Source organism: Oncorhynchus clarkii, chromosome 28 (genome assembly GCF_045791955.1).
Source record: "Oncorhynchus clarkii lewisi isolate Uvic-CL-2024 chromosome 28, UVic_Ocla_1.0, whole genome shotgun sequence".
In the NCBI taxonomy this organism is placed as follows: Eukaryota; Metazoa; Chordata; class Actinopteri; order Salmoniformes; family Salmonidae; genus Oncorhynchus; species Oncorhynchus clarkii.
Window position 1 is genome coordinate 48,757,356 of NC_092174.1, and position 21,704 is coordinate 48,779,059.

Below are 21,704 nucleotides of genomic sequence, written 5' to 3' on the forward strand. Positions count from 1 at the left end.
TATCTCATCTCAATGTATCTCATCTACAACTATCTAATCTCAGTGTATCTCATCTACAACTATCTCATCTCAATGTATCTCATCTACAACTATCTCATCTCTATGTATCTCATCTCAATGTATCTCATCTACAACTATCTCATCTCTATGTATCTCATCTATAACTATCTCATCTCAATGTATCTCATCTACAACTATCTCATCTCAATGTATCTCATCTACAACTATCTCATCTCAATGTATCTCATCTACAACTATCTCATCTCAATGTATCTCATCTACAACTATCTAATCTCAGTGTATCTCATCTACAACTATCTCATCTCAATGTATCTCATCTACAACTATCTCATCTCTATATATCTCATCTCAATGTATCTCATCTACAACTATCTCATCTCTATGTATCTCATCTATAACTATCTCATCTCAATGTATCTCATCTACAACTATCTCATCTCAATGTATCTCATCTACAACTATCTCATCTCTATGTATCTCATCTACAACTATCTCATCTCAATGTATCTCATCTACAACTATCTCATCTCAATGTATCTCATCTACAACTATCTCATCTCTAGGTATCTCAAGGTAGACGCTCTTGGCATCTTTTTAGATTTATCCAAAGCGTTTGACACGGGTTGATCATGAAATATTACTTTCTAGATTGCGTTATTATGGTTTTCATGATTATACATATAATTGGTTATATAGTCATGTTTATGATAGAGAACAATGTGTTTATGCAAATGGCTGTGCATCTACCAGGGCCAAGATGTCCTGTGGTGTGACACAGTGTTCAATACCAGTCTAGTTTTTATAGCAGAGGGTTAGTGGTGAGGGTTTAACCAGTCTAGTTTTTATAGTGGAGGGTTAGTGGTGAGGGTTTAACCAGTCTAGTTTTTATAGTGGAGGGTTAGGATTAGTGGTGAGGGTTTAACCAGTCTAGTTTTTATAGTGGAGGGTTAGTGGTGAGGGTTTAACCAGTCTAGTTTTTATAGTGGAGGATTAGAATTAGTGGTGAGGGTTTAACCAGTCTAGTTTTTATAGTGGAGGATTAGAATTAGTGGTGAGGGTTTAACCAGTCTAGTTTTTATAGTGGAGGGTTAGTGGTGAGGGTTTAACCAGTCTAGTTTTTATAGTGGAGGGTTAGAATTAGTGGTGAGGGTTTAACCAGTCTAGTTTTTATAGTGGAGGGTTAGAATTAGTGGTGAGGGTTCAACCAGTCTAGTTTGTATAGTGGAGGGTTAGTGGTGAGGGTTTAACCAGTCTAGTTTTTATAGTGGAGGGTTAGGATTAGTGGTGAGGGTTTAACCAGTCTAGTTTTTATAGTGGAGGGTTAGGATTAGTGGTGAGGGTTTAACCAGTCTAGTTTTTATAGTGGAGGGTTAGAATTAGTGGTGAGGGTTTAACCAGTCTAGTTTTTATAGTGGAGGGTTAGAATTAGTGGTGAGGGTTTAACCAGTCTAGTTTTTATAGTGGAGGATTAGAATTAGTGGTGAGGGTTTAACCAGTCTAGTTTTTATAGTGGAGGATTAGAATTAGTGGTGAGGGTTTAACCAGTCTAGTTTTTATAGTGGAGGGTTAGGATTAGTGGTGAGGGTTTAACCAGTCTAGTTTTTATAGTGGAGGGTTAGTGGTGAGGGTTTAACCAGTCTAGTTTTTATAGTGGAGGATTAGAATTAGTGGTGAGGGTTTAACCAGTCTAGTTTTTATAGTGGAGGGTTAGTGGTGAGGGTTTAACCAGTCTAGTTTTTATAGTGGAGGGTTAGTGGTGAGGGTTTAACCAGTCTAGTTTTTATAGTGGAGGATTAGAATTAGTGGTGAGGGTTTAACCAGTCTAGTTTTTATAGTGGAGGGTTAGTGGTGAGGGTTTAACCAGTCTAGTTTTTATAGTGGTTAGTGGTTGGTTGTAAAGTTGTGTTTATGCAAACGGCTGTTGGGTCTTCTACTGCACTTCCCATTCTCATTGCTGATGACACCCATTAAATTTTATCACACAATCATTTTGATTCACTAATTAATGAAACCAACTTGGGCATGGCCACATTTTCTGAATGTTTACAGATAAACAAATGATCTTTAAATGTTTTAAAAAAAATCTAAGTTTAGTGGCCATGCCCATTCTCTAGTAATAAGAAATATTGTTGTAAAAAAAAAAAAGGCAATCTCATTTGGTGGGACTGAAATGGAACAGGCCACACCCACTAGATTCCTCAGAGTTTTAATTGATGAAAAGTTATCCTGGAAAGGTCATAATCAATTTGTCTGTAGGTGATTAAATCTGTTGGTATCATCAGACAGATTAGTGCTTCCTAACTCTATACTAGAGATTAATTTACACATATCTCGTTCACTGTAATATTGTTTGGGCCAGAATATATGCCTCCTACCTACACAAAATACTCATCATACAAAATACATTTAGAAGGCTTAATAAAGGTTAAATAAAATAAATAACCACCTCCTCTTGTTACCTGGCTCCATCTGCACCTTTGTTTAAGAAACTCAATATCTTGTCTATTAATACACATTAATGTACACCAACTATGCACTTTCATCAATACACATACCTCCCAGAGAGTTTACCTAAACCCTTCAATTGATTCTTCAGGTCCCAGACAGTTTACCTAAACCCTTCAATGGATTCTACCAGGTCCCAGACAGTTTACCTAAACCCTTCAATGGATTCTATCAGGTCCCAGACAGTTTACCTAAACCCTTCAATGGATTCTACCAGGTCCCAGTTTACCTAAACCCTTCAATGGAATCTTCCAGGTCCCAGTTTACCTAAACCCTTCAATGGATTCTATCAGGTCCCAGACAGTTTACCTAAACCCTTCAATGGATTCTACCAGGTCCCAGTTTACCTAAACCCTCCAATGGATTCTACCAGGTCCCAGTTTACCTAAACCCTTCAATGGATTCTACCAGGTCCCAGACAGTTTACCTAAACCCTTCAATGGATTCTACCAGGTCCCAGTTTACCTAAACCCTTCAATGGATTCTACCAGGTCCCAGTTTACCTAAACCCTTCAATGGATTCTCCCAGGTCCCAGACAGTTTACCTAAACCCTTCAATGGATTCTACCAGGTCCCAGTTTATCTAAACCCTTCAATGGATTCTACCAGGTCCCAGACAGTTTACCTAAACCCTTCAATGGATTCTACCAGGTCCCAGTTTACCTAAACCCTTCAATGGATTCTACCAGGTCCCAGTTTACCTAAACCCTTCAATGGATTCTCCCAGGTCCCAGACAGTTTACCTAAACCCTTCAATGGATTCTACCAGGTCCCAGTTTACCTAAACCCTTCAATGTATTCTACCAGGTCCCAGACAGTTTACCTAAACCCTACAATGGATTCTACCAGGTCCCAGACAGTTTACCTAAACCCTTCAATGGATTCTACCAGGTCCCAGTTTATCTAAACCCTTCAATGGATTCTACCAGGTCCCAGACAGTTTACCTAAACCCTTCAATGGATTCTACCAGGTCCCAGTTTACCTAAACCCTTCAATGGATTCTACCAGTTTACCTAAACCCTTCAATGGATTCTACCAGGTCCCAGTTTACCTAAACCCTTCAATGGATTCTACCAGGTAAACCCCCAGTTTACCTAAACCCTTCAATGGATTCTACCAGGTCCCAGTTTACCTAAACCCTTCAATGGATTCTACCAGGTCCCAGTTTACAGAAACCCTTCAATGGATTCTACCAGGTCCCAGTTTACCTAAACCCTTCAATGGATTCTACCAGGTCCCAGTTTACCTAAACCCTTCAATGGATTCATCCAGGTCCCAGACAGTTTACCTAAACCCGTCAATGGATTCTACCAGGTCCCAGACAGTTTACCTAAACCCTTCAATGGATTCTACCAGGTCCCAGTTTACCTAAACCCTTCAATGGATTCTTCCAGGTCCCAGTTTACCTAAACCCTTCAATGGATTCTACCAGGTCCCAGACAGTTTACCTAAACCCTTCAATGGATTCTACCAGGTCCCAAACAGTTTACCTAAACCCTTCAATGGATTCTACCAGGTCCCAGTTTACCTAAACCCTTCAATGGATTATTCCAGGTCCCAGACAGTTTACCTAAACCCTTCAATGGATTCTACCAGGTCCCAGTTTACCTAAACCCTACAATGGATTCTACCAGGTCCCAGTTTACCTAAACCCTTCAATGGATTCTACCAGGTCCCAGACAGTTTACCTAAACCCTTCAATGGATTCTACCAGGTCCCAGTTCACCTAAACCCTTCAATGGATTCATCCAGGTCCCAGACAGTTTACCTAAACCCTTCAATGGATTCTACCAGGTCCCAGACAGTTTACCTAAACCCTTCAATGGATTCTACCAGGTCCCAGTTTACCTAAACCCTTCAATGGATTCTATCAGGTCCCAGTTTACCTAAACCCTTCAATGGATTCTACCAGGTCCCAGTTTACCTAAACCCTTCAACGGATTCTACCGGGTCCCAGTTTACATAAACCCTTCAATGGATTCTACCAGGTCCCAGTTTACCTAAACCCTTCAATGGATTCTACCAGGTCCCAGTTTACCTAAACCCTTCAATGGGTTCTACCAGGTCTCAGTTTACCTAAACCCTTCAATGGATTCTTCCAGGTCCCAGTTTACCTAAACCCTTCAATGGATTCTACCAGGTCCCAGACAGTTTACCTAAACCCTACAATGGATTCTACCAGGTTCCAGACAGTTTACCTAAACCCTTCAATGGATTCTACCAGGTCCCAGTTTACCTAAACCCTTCAATGGATTATTCCAGGTCCCAGACAGTTTACCTAAACCCGTCAATGGATTCTACCAGGTTCCAGACAGTTTACCTAAACCCTTCAATGGATTCTACCAGGTCCCAGTTTACCTAAACCCTTCAATGGATTCTCCCAGGTCCCAGACAGTTTACCTAAACCCGACAATGGATTATTCAGGTCCCAGACAGTTTACCTAAACCCTTCAATGGATTCTTCCAGGTCCCAGTATGCCTAAACCCTTCAATGGATTCTACCAGGTCCCAGACAGTTTACCTAAACCCTTCAATGGATTCTACCAGGTCCCAGACAGTTTACCTAAACCCTTCAATGGATTCTACCAGGTCCCAGTTTACCTAAACCCTTCAATGGATTCTACCAGGTCCCAGTTTACCTAAACCCTTCAATGGATTCTACCAGGTCCCAGACAGTTTACCTAAACCCTTCAATGGATTCTACCAGGTCCCAGACAGTTTACCTAAACCCTCCAATGGATTCTTCCAGGTTAATTCTGAAGACACTGTAATAACCTTCACCCTCTCAACTGCCACACCTCACATAGTCAATTCTCTATCAGATACAGAGGTACCATTCTTATCTTCACATTGCCAAAACATCATCATCCCTCAATAACTTCAAGAGAACACTGGAGGTCAGCCTGATGAACTAAACTACTCAGTAATCTCCTCCATGAAGACTGGAGGTCAGCCTCATGAACCAAACTACTCAGTAATCTCCAAGGAGACTGGAGGTCAGCCTGATGAACTAAACTATTCAGTCATCTCCATGGAGACTGGAGGACAGCCTGATGAACCAAACTACTCAGTAATCTCCTTCATGAAGACTGGAGGTCAGCCTGATGAACTAAACTACTCAGTTATCTCCTCCATGAAGACTGGGGATCAGCCTGATGAAACAAACTACTCAGTAATCTCCTCCATGAAGACTGGAGGTCAGCCTGATGAACCAAACTACTCAGTAATCTCCTCCATGAAGACTGGAGGTCAGCCTGATGAACCAAACTACTCAGTATTCTCCTCCATGAAGACTGGTGGTCAGCCTTATGAACCAAACTACTCAGTAATCTCCATGGAGACTGGAGGTCAGCCCGATGAACTAAACTACTCAGTAATCTCCTCCATGATGACTGGGGGTCAGCCTGATGAACCAAACTACTCAGTATTCTCCACCATGACGACTGGGGGTCAGCCTGATGAACCATGAAGACTGGGGATCAGCCTGATGAACCAAACTACTCAGTAATCTCCATGGAGACTGGAGGTCAGCCTGATGAACCAAACTACTCAGTAATCTCCATGAAGACTGGAGGTCAGCCTGATGAACCATGAAGACTGGAGGTCAGCCTGATGAACCATGAAGACTGGAGGTCAGCCTGATGAACCAAACTACTCAGTAATCTCCTCCATGGAGACTGGGGATCAGCCTGATGAACCAAACTACTCAGTAATCTCCTCCATGTAGACTGGAGGTCAGCCTGATGAACTAAACTACTCAGTTATCTCCTCCATGAAGACTGGGGATCAGCCTGATGAAACAAACTACTCAGTAATCTCCTCCATGAAGACTGGAGGTCAGCCTGATGAACCAAACTACTCAGTAATCTCCTCCATGAAGACTGGAGGTCAGCCTGATGAACCAAACTACTCAGTATTCTCCTCCATGAAGACTGGTGGTCAGCCTTATGAACCAAACTACTCAGTAATCTCCATGGAGACTGGAGGTCAGCCCGATGAACTAAACTACTCAGTAATCTCCTCCATGATGACTGGGGGTCAGCCTGATGAACCAAACTACTCAGTATTCTCCACCATGACGACTGGGGGTCAGCCTGATGAACCATGAAGACTGGGGATCAGCCTGATGAACCAAACTACTCAGTAATCTCCATGGAGACTGGAGGTCAGCCTGATGAACCAAACTACTCAGTAATCTCCATGAAGACTGGAGGTCAGCCTGATGAACCATGAAGACTGGAGGTCAGCCTGATGAACCATGAAGACTGGAGGTCAGCCTGATGAACCAAACTACTCAGTAATCTCCTCCATGGAGACTGGGGATCAGCCTGATGAACCAAACTACTCAGTAATCTCCTCCATGTAGACTGGAGGTCAGCCTGATGAACCAAACTACTCAGTAATCTCCTCCATGGAGACTGGAGGTCAGCCTGATGAACCAAACTACTCAGTAATCTCAATGAAGATTGGAGGTCAGCCTGATGAACCAAACTACTCAGTAATCTCCATGGAGACTGGAGGTCAGCCTGATGAACCAAACTACTCAGTAATCTCCATGAAGACTGGAGGTCAGCCTGATGAACCATGAAGACTGGAGGTCAGCCTGATGAACCATGAAGACTGGAGGTCAGCCTGATGAACCATGAAGACTGGAGGTCAGCCTGATGAACCATGAAGACTGGAGGTCAGCCTGATGAACCATTAAGACTGGAGGTCAGCCTGATGAACCATGAAGACTGGAGGTCAGCCTGATGAACAAAAGTACTCAGTAATCTCCAAGGAGACTGGAGGTCAGCCTGATGAACTAAACTACTCAGTAATCTCCATGAAGACTGGAGGTCAGCCTGATGAACTAAACTACTCAGTAATCTCCATGGAGACTGGAGGTCAGCCTGATGAACTAAACTACTCAGTAATCTCCAAGAAGACTGGAGGTCAGCCTGATGAACCATGAAGACTGGAGGTCAGCCTGATGAACCAAACTACTCAGTAATCTCCATGAAGACTGGAGGTCAGCCTGATGAACCAAACTACTCAGTAATCTCCTCCATGAAGACTGGAGGTCAGCCTGATGAACCAAACTACTCAGTAATCTCCATGGAGACTGGGGATCAACCTGATGAACCAAACTACTCAGTAATCTCCATGGAGACTGGAGGTCAGACTGGTGAACCAAACTACTCAGTAATCTCCATGGAGACTGGAGGACAGCCTGATGAACCAAACTACTCAGTAATCTCCTTCATGAAGACTGGAGGTCAGCCTGATGAACTAAACTACTCAGTTATCTCCTCCATGAAGACTGGGGATCAGCCTGATGAAACAAACTACTCAGTAATCTCCTCCATGAAGACTGGAGGTCAGCCTGATGAACCAAACTACTCAGTAATCTCCTCCATGAAGACTGGAGGTCAGCCTGATGAACCAAACTACTCAGTATTCTCCTCCATGAAGACTGGTGGTCAGCCTTATGAACCAAACTACTCAGTAATCTCCATGGAGACTGGAGGTCAGCCCGATGAACTAAACTACTCAGTAATCTCCTCCATGATGACTGGGGGTCAGCCTGATGAACCAAACTACTCAGTATTCTCCACCATGACGACTGGGGGTCAGCCTGATGAACCATGAAGACTGGGGATCAGCCTGATGAACCAAACTACTCAGTAATCTCCATGGAGACTGGAGGTCAGCCTGATGAACCAAACTACTCAGTAATCTCCATGAAGACTGGAGGTCAGCCTGATGAACCATGAAGACTGGAGGTCAGCCTGATGAACCATGAAGACTGGAGGTCAGCCTGATGAACCAAACTACTCAGTAATCTCCTCCATGGAGACTGGGGATCAGCCTGATGAACCAAACTACTCAGTAATCTCCTCCATGTAGACTGGAGGTCAGCCTGATGAACCAAACTACTCAGTAATCTCCTCCATGGAGACTGGAGGTCAGCCTGATGAACCAAACTACTCAGTAATCTCAATGAAGATTGGAGGTCAGCCTGATGAACCAAACTACTCAGTAATCTCCATGGAGACTGGAGGTCAGCCTGATGAACCAAACTACTCAGTAATCTCCATGAAGACTGGAGGTCAGCCTGATGAACCATGAAGACTGGAGGTCAGCCTGATGAACCATGAAGACTGGAGGTCAGCCTGATGAACCATGAAGACTGGAGGTCAGCCTGATGAACCATGAAGACTGGAGGTCAGCCTGATGAACCATTAAGACTGGAGGTCAGCCTGATGAACCATGAAGACTGGAGGTCAGCCTGATGAACTAAACTACTCAGTAATCTCCATGGAGACTGGGGCTCAGCCTGATGAACCAAACTACTCAGTAATCTCCATGGAGACTGGAGGTCAGACTGGTGAACTAAACTACTCAGTAATCTCCATGGAGACTGGGGATCAACCTGATGAACAAAAGTACTCAGTAATCTCCAAGGAGACTGGAGGTCAGCCTGATGAACTAAACTACTCAGTAATCTCCATGAAGACTGGAGGTCAGCCTAATGAACTAAACTACTCAGTAATCTCCATGGAGACTGGAGGTCAGCCTGATGAACTAAACTACTCAGTAATCTCCAAGAAGACTGGAGGTCAGCCTGATGAACCATGAAGACTGGAGGTCAGCCTGATGAACCAAACTACTCAGTAATCTCCATGAAGACTGGAGGTCAGCCTGATGAACCAAACTACTCAGTAATCTCCTCCATGAAGACTGGAGGTCAGCCTGATGAACCAAACTACTCAGTAATCTCCTCCATGAAGACTGGAGGTCAGCCTGATGAACCATGAAGACTGGAGGTCAGCCTGATGAACCAAACTACTCAGTAATCTCCTCCATGAAGACTGGAGGTCAGCCTGATGAACCAAACTACTCAGTAATCTCCTCCAATGAGACTGGAGGTCAGCCTGATGAACCAAACTACTCAGTAATCTCCATGGAGACTGGGGATCAACCTGATGAACCAAACTACTCAGTAATCTCCATGGAGACTGGAGGTCAGACTGGTGAACCAAACTACTCAGTAATCTCCATGGAGACTGGAGGTCAGCCTGATGAACCAAACTACTCAGTAATCTCCATGGAGACTGGAGGTCAGCCTGATGAACCATGAAGACTGGAGGTCAGCCTGATGAACTAAACTACTCAGTAATCTCCATGAAGACTGGAGGTCAGCCTGATGAACCAAACTACTCAGTAATCTCCATGAAGACTGGAGGTCAGCCTGATGAACCAAACTACTCAGTAATCTCCATGAAGACTGGAGGTCAGTCTGATGAACCAAACTACTCAGTAATCTCCATGGAGACTGGAGGTCAGCCTGATGAACCAAACTACTCAGTAATCTCCATGGAGACTGGGGATCAACCTGATGAACCAAAGTACTCAGTAATCTCCATGGAGACTGGAGGTCAGCCTGATGAACTAAACTACTCAGTAATCTCCATGAAGACTGGAGGTCAGCCTGATGAACCATGAAGACTGGAGGTCAGCCTGATGAACCGAACTACTCAGTAATCTCCATGAAGACTGGAGGTCAGCCTGATGAACCATGAAGACTGGAGGTCAGCCTGATGAACCAAACTACTCAGTAATCTCCATGAAGACTGGAGGTCAGCCTGATGAACCAAACTACTCAGTAATCTCCTCCATGAAGACTGGAGGACAGCCTGATGAACCAAAGTACTCAGTAATCTCCTCCATGAGGACTGGGGGTCAGCCTGACGAACCAAACTACTCAGTAATCTCCTCCATGAGGACTGGGGGTCAGCCTGACGAACCAAACTACTCAGTAATCTCCTCCATGAAGACTGGAGGTCAGCCTGATGAACCAAAGTACTCAGTAATCTCCATGGAGACTGGAGGTCAGCCTGATGAACCAAACTACTCAGTAATCTCCTCCATGGAGACTGGAGGTCAGCCTGGTGAACCAAACTACTCAGTAATCTCCATGGAGACTGGAGGTCAGCCTGATGAACCAAACTACTCAGTAATCTCCTCCATGGAGACTGGAGGTCAGCCTGATGAACCAAACTACTTAGTAATCTCCTCCATGAAGACTGGAGGTCAGCCTGATGAACCAAACTACTCAGTAATCTCCTCCATGAAGACTGGAGGTCAGCCTGATGAACCAAAGTACTCAGTAATCTCCATGGAGACTGGAGGTCAGCCTGATGAACCAAACTATTCAGTAATCTCCTCCATGAAGACTGGAGGTCAGCCTGGTGAACCAAACTACTCAGTAATCTCCATGGAAACTGGAGGTCAGCCTGATGAACCAAGACTGGAGGTCAGCCTGATGAACCAAACTACTCAGTACAAAGCTGTCCTCAAGGCAAATGGTGGTTACTTTAAAGAATATAAAATATATTTTGATGTGTTTAACACTACTTTGGTTGCTTCATGATTCCGTATTTGTTATGTCATGGTTTTGATGTCTTCAATTTTATTCTTCAATGTAGAAAATAGTTTTAAAAGAAAAACCCTGGAATGAGTATGTGTGTCCAAACTTTTGACTGGTACTGTATATTAGTGGTGTGTTTTTCATATCAGCCCTTTTGGGCTTCCAACCAGTCTTTACCTGTTTTTATCTGCACTGTTTTGTCTTTCACTTATTTTCTTTGGTGTGAATAAATAAAACATAAATAAATCAACAACAACAAAAATACTGACTTGTTTTCTGATCCACACCCCTACTTATTTTTTGAAGGTACTGTGTCTGTGACCAACAGATGCATATCTGTTATTCCCACTCAATCCATAGATTAGGGCCTCAAAGATTTATTTCCATTGACTGATATCCTTATATGATCTGTAACTCAGTAAAATATTGTTGCATGTTGCGTTTATATTTTGTTCAGTGTTCAATATATCAATATTTGCGCATAAAGGTGTTTCCAGCGCCATTTCCTGCATAAATAATTTTACAGGCACAAAGAATTCCACCATGTCGACAGAGACATTATCGGTCGACATTTCTAACATTTTACCAAAACTTCCTGTTTCCATCCCAGCTGTCGTGATTTTTTTATAAGATATGACTTTCACATAAAAACTGTTGATGGTAACGTGGTTAGTGATGCAATATAACTTTTCCCTGTGTGTGTTGTTGTTGCTAGGCGCCACCCATGTGACCGGTCCCTGACATGGAACTCTGGAGCGCTGCACTACTCTGATGAGATCATCTTAGTACGCCAGCTGAGTGACATCGCCACCGAGCGCCAGGCGCTCATCAGTGACATCAAGGGCATCAGCTACATCGGCAAGGGAACACACACTGACTGTGCCATCAAGAGAGGCATCGCTGAGCTGCTCATAGGGTAATACACACATATCAGGATGTCTCCCTCATTCCTCTCTGACCACACCCCTTAACTGTCCCCTGGCCCTGCCCATTAATCACCATTCCCCTCCCTTTCCTCATCTGAATACCTGTCTAATGGTTTCTCTATAGTACCTGTCTAGTGGTTTCTCTATAGTACCTGTCTAGTGGTTTCTCTATAGTACCTGTATAATGGTTTCTCTATAGTACCTGTCTAGTGGTTTCTCTATAGTACCTGTCTAATGGTTTCTCTATAGTACCTGTCTAGTGGTTTCTCTATAGTACCTGTCTAGTGGTTTCTCTATAGTACCTGTCTAGTGGTTTCTCTATAGTACCTGTCTAATGGTTTCTCTATAGTACCTGTCTAGTGGTTTCTCTATAGTACCTGTCTAGTGGTTTCTCTATAGTACCTGAATAATGGTTTCTCTATAGTACCTGTCTAATGGTTTCTCTATAGTACCTGTCTAGTGGTTTCTCTATAGTACCTGTCTAATGGTTTCTCTATAGTACCTGTCTAATGGTTTCTCTATAGTACCTGTCTAGTGGTTTCTCTATAGTACCTGTATAATGGTTTCTCTATAGTACCTGTCTAATGGTTTCTCTATAGTACCTGTCTAATGGTTTCTCTATAGTACCTGTCTAGTGGTTTCTCTATAGTACCTGTATAATGGTTTCTCTATAGTACCTGTCTAGTGGTTTCTCTATAGTACCTGTCTAATGGTTTCTCTATAGTACCTGTCTAGTGTTTTTTTGTTGCAGTGTGTCTCATTACATCCCTTTCTATCCGGTGTGTGTGTGTGTTCAGGGGCTCCCACTACCAGGAGAATAAGTACATCGTCGTGGTGACGGACGGTCATCCTCTAACAGGTTACAAGGAGCCCTGTGGGGGGATACAGGAAGCTGCCAATGAGGCCAGGCAACACGGGGTTAAAGTCTTCTCTGTCGCCATATCACCTGACCAGGAGGTACGACACACACACACACACACACACACACACACACACACACACACACACACACACCCTTTTAACCTGACCATGGTAACAGTATTTCACTCTGTATAGTTTACTCCGCTACTTGGGTCATTTCTCTTCCTCTCTCACCAAGCCCCGCCCCCTGTAACACAAGGAGCGCAGTTGTTGTTGGTTGAGCACGAGATCATTTGCAGACCGTTTGCATGGTCGATGTCTTCAGTCTGCATGGTCGATGCCTTCAGTCTGCATGGTCAATGTCTTCAGTCTGCATGGTCGATGTCTTCAGTCAGCATGGTCGATGCAGCAAATGCAATAATATGTTGATGACATCTATGCTGCTTTCCCCTTTGCTTCTTTATAGAAATCCATAAGCATTCTATAATTACTCTATTAGTTTGTGGATGATACTGTCTGCAAACATCTAGTTCGTCTTTTCCCGTTAGCTGGCAAGCTAATAAATGTACTGCGTCAGAGCAAACATAGCTATCTAATACAGTCTGATACCAGTGCTGGTGTAGGCCTAAATCAGCATGTTGGTTGCAGCAACCAACACGAGAGAGGAATAGGTTAGCTACATGAAGTAAGCCAAAGATTATAGGGGTCCCATGGGAAACACTGACCAAGACTTTGGTTCCTACCCTGTCACAATAACACCTCCATAGAGATCATATTAGTATTGGCACTCCCCTGGGAAACACTGACCAACACTTTGGTTCCTACCCTGTCAAAATAACACCTCTATAGAGATCTTAATAGTATTAGCACTCCCCTGGGAAACACTGACCAACACTTTGGTTCCTACCCTGTCACAATAATACCTCCATAGAGATCTTATTAGTATTGGCACTCCCCTGAGAAACACTGGTCATCACTTTGGTTTCTATCCTGTCACATTAACACCTCCATAGAGATCTTATTAGTATTGGCACTCCCCTGGAAAACACTGACCAACACTTTGGTTCCTATCCTGTCACAATAACTCCTCCATAGAGATCTTAATAGTATTATCATTCCCCTGGGAAACACTGACCAACACTTTGGTTCCTGCCCTGTCACAATAACACCTCCATAGAGATTATATTAGTAATCTAATTCCTAGTTCTATGAACGCCTCCCTGGCTTTTTCATTGGTTGTCATGTCAAACAACACTGTGTTCAAAGTGCCCACTGTTATTATAATTATATTTTTACTACATAATCATAATAATCATTCTATTTCTATGACTACAGCAGTTCACCCAAGTGTTTTGATCTAAATTGCAAGTCTAATCACAATTGCAATATTTGGTTAAAAATAAAAGCCTAGATGTATTGCCAATATCATGCAGCCCTACGTGGCAGTATGGAAACTTTTGGAACTTTTGGTTGAAGTTGAATTGAACAGTATAAATCAATCAGAATGGAGTAAGACCCATTGAAATCACGTAGAATGTACAGTGGGGAGAACAAGTATTTGATACACTGCCGATTTTGCAGATTTTCCTACTTACAAAGCACCTCTACATGCTTTGTAAGTAGGAAAACCTGCAAAATCGGCAGTGTATCAAATACTTGTTCTCCCCACTGTATGTTTTTCCACCCTGAGGTTACCCAGCCCTAGAGACCATATCACCCAGCCCTAGAGACCATATCACTCAGCCCTAGAGACCATATCACCCAGCCCTAGAGACCATATCACCCAGCCCTAGAGACCATATCACCCAGCCCTAGAGACCATATCACCCAGCCCTAGAGACCATATCACCCAGCCCTAGGGACCATATCACCCAGCCCTAGAGACCATATCACCCAGCCCTAGAGACCATATCACCCAGCCCTAGGGACCATATCACCCAGCCCTAGAGACCATATCACCCAGCCCTAGAGACCATATCACCCAGCCCTAGAGACCATATCACCCAGCCCTAGGGACCATATCACCCAGCCCTAGAGCCCATATCACCCAGCCCTAGAGATCATATCACCCAGCCCTAGAGACCATATCACCCAGCCCTAGAGACCAATAGAGGCAATGATGTGGATGTTATGGTGTTGACTTGATGTTGGTTTAGTTATACGGTTGTTCGCGGGTCACTAATATGGTGTTGACTTGATGTTGCTGTAGTTATGTTGATGTTGATAACTATGTGGATGTATTTATAATATGTATCGATAACTTAAGGTTACTTGCGTAACCCCGGTTCTCGAATATTATGAGTGAGATGACTCACTGTGAGGGATTCACCAGAACAGGCAAGCCCCATACTATTGTGGAGGACTTCTTTCTTCCTGCTGCCGTGGATATGGCTGGGACAATGCTGAGGGAAAAGGCCTTAAAAACTACACAGGCAATTTCTTCATCCAACAACACTGTTACACCAGTGACATGGCAGGAGATGCTTTGAAACAATTACTGCTTCGCATACAAGCCAGTGAATTCTATGCGTTACATCTGGATGAGTCAACAGGCCTGGTACAGCTCCTGGTATATGTCTGTTACAGCTGGATGAGTCAACAGGCCTGGTACAGCTCCTGGTATATGTCTGTTACAGCTGGATGAGTCAACAGACGTGGCGGGCCTGGCACAGCTCCTGGTATATGTCTGTTACAGCTGGATGAGTCAACAGACGTGGTGGGCCTGGTACAGCTCCTGGTATATGTCTGTTACAGCTGGATGAGTCAACAGACGTGGTGGGCCTGGCACAGCTCCTAGTATATGTCTGTTACAGCTGGATGAGTCAACAGACGTGGTGGGCCTGGCACAGCTCCTGGTATATGTTTGTTACGTTTTTGGGGGGTCAATTAAGGAAGACATCCTCTTCTGGAAACCAGGACAACATGAGAGGAATGGTACCGGACAGCTTTGTGACATCAAATGGACTTTGGTGGTCAGGATGTGTTCCGTATTGATGGCGTAAAAGCCATGGCAGGGAGACATAGTGGAGTGGTAACGCGCATGCAAGCAGTTGCTACCATCGCCACTTGGGTACACTACAGTATCCACCGAGAGGCTCTTGCTGCCAAAGGAATGCCTGACAGCTTGAAAGACGTTTTGGACACTACAGTGTTAACTTCCTGAGTGTAGGGGGCAGTATTTTCGTTTTTGGCTAAAAAACGTACCCATTTGAAACTGCCTACTTCTCAGGCCCAGAAACTAGAATATGCATATAATTCTCAGATTAGGATAGAAAACACTCTAAAGTTTCCAAAACTGTCAAAATATTGTCGGAGTATAACAGAACTGATATTGCAGGCGAAAACCTGAGGAAAATCCAACAAGGAAGCGCTGTTTTTCCTGAAAGCTCTCTGTTGCATTGGATGCCTTGTCTCCATTTAAAGGGATATCACCCAGATTCCTTTTCCTATGGCTTCCTCGAGCTGTGAACAGTCTTTAGACATGGTTTCAGGCTTTTATTTTGAAAAATGAGCGAGAAAGAACCCATCTCGTCAGTGGATGGCTGGGTGCCAGCAGAGTTTTTCATGCGCAACAGCCATTTTCTCTCTCTCTCCTATGGAAGAAGCTACATTCCGGTTTACATATTATCGATTATATATTATAAAAACAACCTGAGGATTGATTATAAAAAAACATTTGACATATTTCCACGCACTTTACGGATACTATTTGGAATTTTTGTCTGCGATGTCGTGACCGCTCGAGCCTGTGGATTTCTGAACATAACGCTCCAAACAAATGGAGGTATTTTGGATATAAAAATAATCTTTATGGAACAAAAGGAACATTTATTGTGTAACTGGGAGTCTCGTGAGTGCAAACATCCGAAGATCATCAAAGGTAAGCAATTTAATTTAATTTCTGACTTTCGTGACTAATCTACTTGGCTGCTAGCTGTTTGTAATGTTTTGTCTACTGAGAGATGTTCTTACATAAACGCTTGTTATGCTTTCACCGAAAAGCTGTATTGAAATCTGACACGCCAGGTGGATTAACAACAAGCTAAGCTGTGTTTTGCTATATCGCACTTGTGATTTCATGAAAATTAAATATTTTTTGTCATTTAATTTGAATTTGGCGCTCTACAATTCAGCAGATGTTGATGAAAATGATCCCACTAACGGGATGGGTGCATCAAGAAGTTGTTAAACCAAGGCCCCTGAACTCTCCTGTATTTTCTGCATTACGCAATGATATGGGCAGCGACCATGTAATGCTTTTACAACATACAGAAGTGCGCTGGCTACCTCCAATTTGCTTTAAAGAGATGGGTGGGGTTAAAGCTTAACCTCTCTGACGGTAGCGTCCCACCTCGCCAACAGCCAGTGAAATTGCAGGGCGCCAAATTCAAAACAACAAAAATCCCATAATTAAAATTCCTCAAACATACAAGTATTTTACACCATTTTAAAGATAAACTTGTAAATCCAGCCACAGTGTCCGATTTCAAAAAGCCTTTACAGCGAAAGCACACCATGTGATTATGTTAGGTCAGAGCCTAGTCACAGAAAAACACAGCCATTTTTCCAGCCAAAGAGAGGAGTCACAAAAAGCAGAAATAGAGATAAAATTAATCACTAACCTTTGATGATCTTCATCAGACAACACTCATGGGACTTTATATTACACAATACATGTATGTTTTGTTCGATAAAGTTCATATTTATATCCAAAAATCTCAGTTTACATTTGCGCGTTATGTTCAGTAGTTCCAAAACGTCCTGTGATTTTGCAGAGAGCCACATCAATTTACAGAAATACTCATAATAAACATTGCTAAAAGATTCAAGTGTTATGCATGGAATTTTAGATCCACTTCTCCTTAATACAACCGCTGTGTCAGATTTCAAAAAAACTTTACAGAAAAAGCACACCATGCAATAATCTGAGTACAGCTCTCAGAAACCAAAACAAGCCATACAGATATCCGCCATGTTGTGGAGTCAACAGAAGTCAGAAATAGCATTCTAAATATTCACTTACCTTTGATGATCTTCATCAGAATGCACTCCCAGGACTCCCAGTTCCACAATAAATGTTTGGTTTGTTCGATAAAGTTCATAATTTATGTCCAAATACCTCCTTTTTGTTTGCGCGTTTAGCCCAGTAATCCAAATTCACGAGGCACGATCACTAGGTGCAGACAAAGTCAAAAAGTTCTGTTACAGTCCGTAGAAACATGTCAAACGATGTATAGAATCAATCTTTAGGATGTTTCTAACATAAATCTTCAATAATGTTCCAACCGGAGAATTCCTTTCTATTCAGAAATGCAATGGAATGCAGGTCGCTCTCACATGTGCGCGTGTGATCACTGTATTGATCTCTATATTGATCTCTGTTTGATCTCTGTATTGATCTCTGTATTGATCTCTGCATTGATCTCTGAATGTATCTCTGTATTGATCTCTATATTGATCTCTGAATTGAGCACTGTACTGATCTCTGTATTGATCTCTGTATCTCTGAATTGATCTCTGTATATCTTTATTGATCTCTGTATTGATCTCTGTACTGATCTCTATATTTATATCTTTATTGATCTCTGTATTGATCTCTGTATTGATCTCTGTATTGATCTTTGTATCTCTATATTGATCTCTGTATTGATCTCTGTATTAATCTCTGTACTGATCTCTGAATTGATCTCTGTATTGATCTCTGTATTGATCTCTATATTGATCTCTGTATTGATCTCTGTATTGATCTCTGTATTGATCTCTGCATTGATCTCTGAATTGATCTCTGTTTTGATCTCTGTGTTGATCTCTATATTGATCTCTATATTGATCTCTGAATTGATCACTGTATTGATCTCTATATTGATCTCTGTATTGATCTCTGTATTGATCTCTGTATCTCTGTATTGATCTCTGTATCTCGTTATTGATCTCTGTATTGATATCTGCATTGATCTCTGTATTGATCTCTGTATTGATCTCTTTATTGATCTCTGTATTGATCTCTGTATTGATCTTTGTATCTCTGTATTGATCTCTGTATCTCTGTATTGATCTCTGTATTGATCTCTGTATTGATCTCTGTATCTCTGTATTGATCTCTGTATTGATCTCTGTATCTCTGTAATGATCTCTGTATCTCTGTATTGATCTCTGCATTGATCTCTGTATCTCTGTATTGATTTCTGTATCTCTGTATTCATCTCTGTATTGATCTCTGTATCTCTGTATTCATCTCTGTATTGATCTCTGTATCTCTGTATTGATCTCTGTATCTCAGTATTGATCTCTGTATTGATCTCTGTATCTCTGTATTGATCTCTGTATTGATCTCTGTATTGATCTCTGTATCTCAGTATTGATCTCTGTATTGATCTCTGTATTGATCTCTGTATTGATTTATGTATATCTGTATTGATCTCTGTATTGATCTCTGTATTGATCTCTGTATCTCTGTATTGATCTCTGTATCTCAGTATTGATCTCTGTATTGATCTCTGTATCTCTGTATTGATCTCTGTATTGATCTCTGTATTGATCTCTGTATCTCAGTATTGATCTCTGTATTGATCTCTGTATTGATTTGTGTATATCTGTATTGATCTCTGTATTGATCTCTGTATCTCTGTATTGATCTCTGTATCTCAGTATTGATCTCTGTATTGATTTATGTATATCTGTATTGATCTCAAAAGGACACCAGACTGTCAGTGATTGCTACAGACCAGAACTACAGACAGAACTTCACAGCAGCTGACAACAGCAGATCCACCCAGCTACAGACCATTCGCAGCATCATAGATATGATCGTACGTATCATACACCTCCCCTCCCCACACCTTTCCTCTCCTCTCCATATCTCTCCTCCTTTCCTCTCCTCTATTTATATCTCTCCTCCTTTCCTCTCCGTAACTCTCCTCCTTTCCTCTCCTCTCCGTAACTCTCCTCCTTTCCTCTCCTCTCCATATCTCTCCTCCTTTCCTCTCCTCTCCATATCTCTCCTGCTTTCCTCTCCTCTCCATCTCTCCTCCTTTCCTCTCCTCTCCATATCTCTCCTCCTTTCCTCTCCTCTCCATATCTCTCCTCCTTTCCTCTCCTCTCCATATCTCTCCTCCTTTCCTCTCCTCTCCATATCTCTCCTCCTTTCCTCTCCTCTCCGTAACTCTCCTCCTTTCCTCTCCTCTCCATATCTCTCCTTCTTTCCTCTCCTCTCCATATCTCTCCTCCTTTCCTCTCCTCTCCATATATCTCCTCCTTTCCTCTCCTCTCCATATCTCTCCTCCTTTCCTCTCCTCTCCATATCTCTCCTCTCCATATCTCTCCTCCTTTCCTCTCCTCTCCATATCTCTCCTCCTTTCCTCTCCTCTCCATATCTCTCCTCCTTTCCTCTCCTCTCCATATCTCTCCTCCTTTCCTCTCCTCTTCGTAACTCTCCTCCTTTCCTCTCCTCTCCATATCTCTCCTTCTTTCCTCTCCTCTCCATATCTCTCCTCCTTTCCTTTCCTCTCCTCTCCATATCTCTCCTCCTTTCCTCTCCTCTCCATATCTCTCCTCCTTTCCAATGCTTCTCTTCTCTTTCCACCATTCATCTATACCCTCCTCCTCTCTTCCTCTCTACTCTCCTCCCTATCCCTCTCTACTCTCCTCCCTCTCCCTCTCTACTCCCCTCCCCCTCCCTCTCTACTCCCATCCCCCTACCTCTCTACTCTCCTCCCCCTCCCTCTCTACTCTCCTCCCCCTCCCTCTCTACTCTCCTCCCTCTCCCTCTCTACTCTCCTCCCCCTCCCTCTCTACTCTCCTCCCTCTCCCTCTCTACTCTCCTCCCTCTCCCTCTCTACTCCCCTCCCTCTCTCCTCTCCTCTCTCTCCCTCTCTACTCTCCTCCCTCTCCCTCTCTACTCCCCTCCCTCTCCCTCTCTACTCCCCTCCCTCTCCCTCTCTACTCCCCTCCCTCTCCCTCTCTACGCCCCTCCCTCCACCTCTCTACTCCCCTCCTCTCTACTCCCCTCCCTCTCCCTCTCTACTCCCCTCCCTCTCCCCCTCTACTCCCCTCCCTCTCCCTCTCTACTCCCCTCCCTCTCCCTCTCTACTCTCCTCCCTCTCCCTCTCTACTCCCCTCCCTCTCTACTCTCCTCTCTCTCCCTCTCTACTCTCCTCCCTCTCCCTCTCTACTCCCCTCCCTCTCCCTCTCTACTCCCCTCCCTCTCCCTCTCTACTCCCCTCCCTCTCCCTCTCTACTCCCCTCCCTCTCCCTCTCTACGCCCCTCCCTCCACCTCTCTACTCCCCTCCTCTCTACTCCCCTCCCTCTCCCTCTCTACTCCCCTCCCTCTCCCCCTCTACTCCCCTCCCTCTCCCTCTCTACTCCCCTCCCCTCCCTCTCCCTCTCTACTCCCCTCCCTCTCCCTCTCTACTCCCCTCCTCTCTACTCCCCTCCCCCTCCCTCTCTACTCCCCTCCCTCTCCCTCTCTACTCCCCTCCCTCTCCCTCTCTACTCCCCTCCCTCTCTACTCCCCTCCCCCTTCCTCTCTACTCCCCTCCCTCGCCCTCTCTACTCCCCTCCCTCTCCCTCTCTACTCCCCTCCCTCTCTACTCCCCTCCCTCTCCCTCTCTACTCCCCTCCCTCTCCCCTCTCTACTCCCCTCCCCCTCCCGCTCCCTCTCTACTCCCCTCCTCTCTTCCTCTCTACTCCCCTCCTCTCTCCCTCTCTACTCCCCTCCTCTCTTCCTCTCTACTCCCCTCCCCCTCCCTCTCTACTCCCCTCCCTCTCCCTCTCTACTCCCCTCCTCTCTTCCTCTCTACTCCCCTCCTCTCTCCCTCTCTACTCCCCTCCTCTCTCCCTCTCTACTCCCCTCCCCTCTCCCTCTCTACTCCCCTCCCTCTCCCTCTCTACTCCCCTCCACTCTTCCTCTCCACTCCCCTCCCTCTCTACTCCCCTCCTCTCTTCCTCTCTACTCCCCTCCCACTCCCTCGCTATACT

The 21,704-nt window shown here is 44.0% G+C and overlaps 1 protein-coding gene across 1 annotated transcript in view; it reads left to right on the plus strand.

The window, feature by feature from the left end:
- The window catches only part of LOC139386827 (collagen alpha-1(VI) chain-like), an 83,659-nt gene that overhangs the window by 15,266 nt on the left and 46,689 nt on the right, over positions 1-21,704 (plus strand). Inside the window, exons 3-5 of the mRNA XM_071132661.1 lie at positions 11,656-11,856; positions 12,664-12,823; positions 19,423-19,536. Of these exons, the coding sequence (XP_070988762.1) occupies positions 11,656-11,856; positions 12,664-12,823; positions 19,423-19,536 (475 nt within the window). The remainder of the gene's footprint in view (positions 1-11,655; positions 11,857-12,663; positions 12,824-19,422; positions 19,537-21,704) is intronic.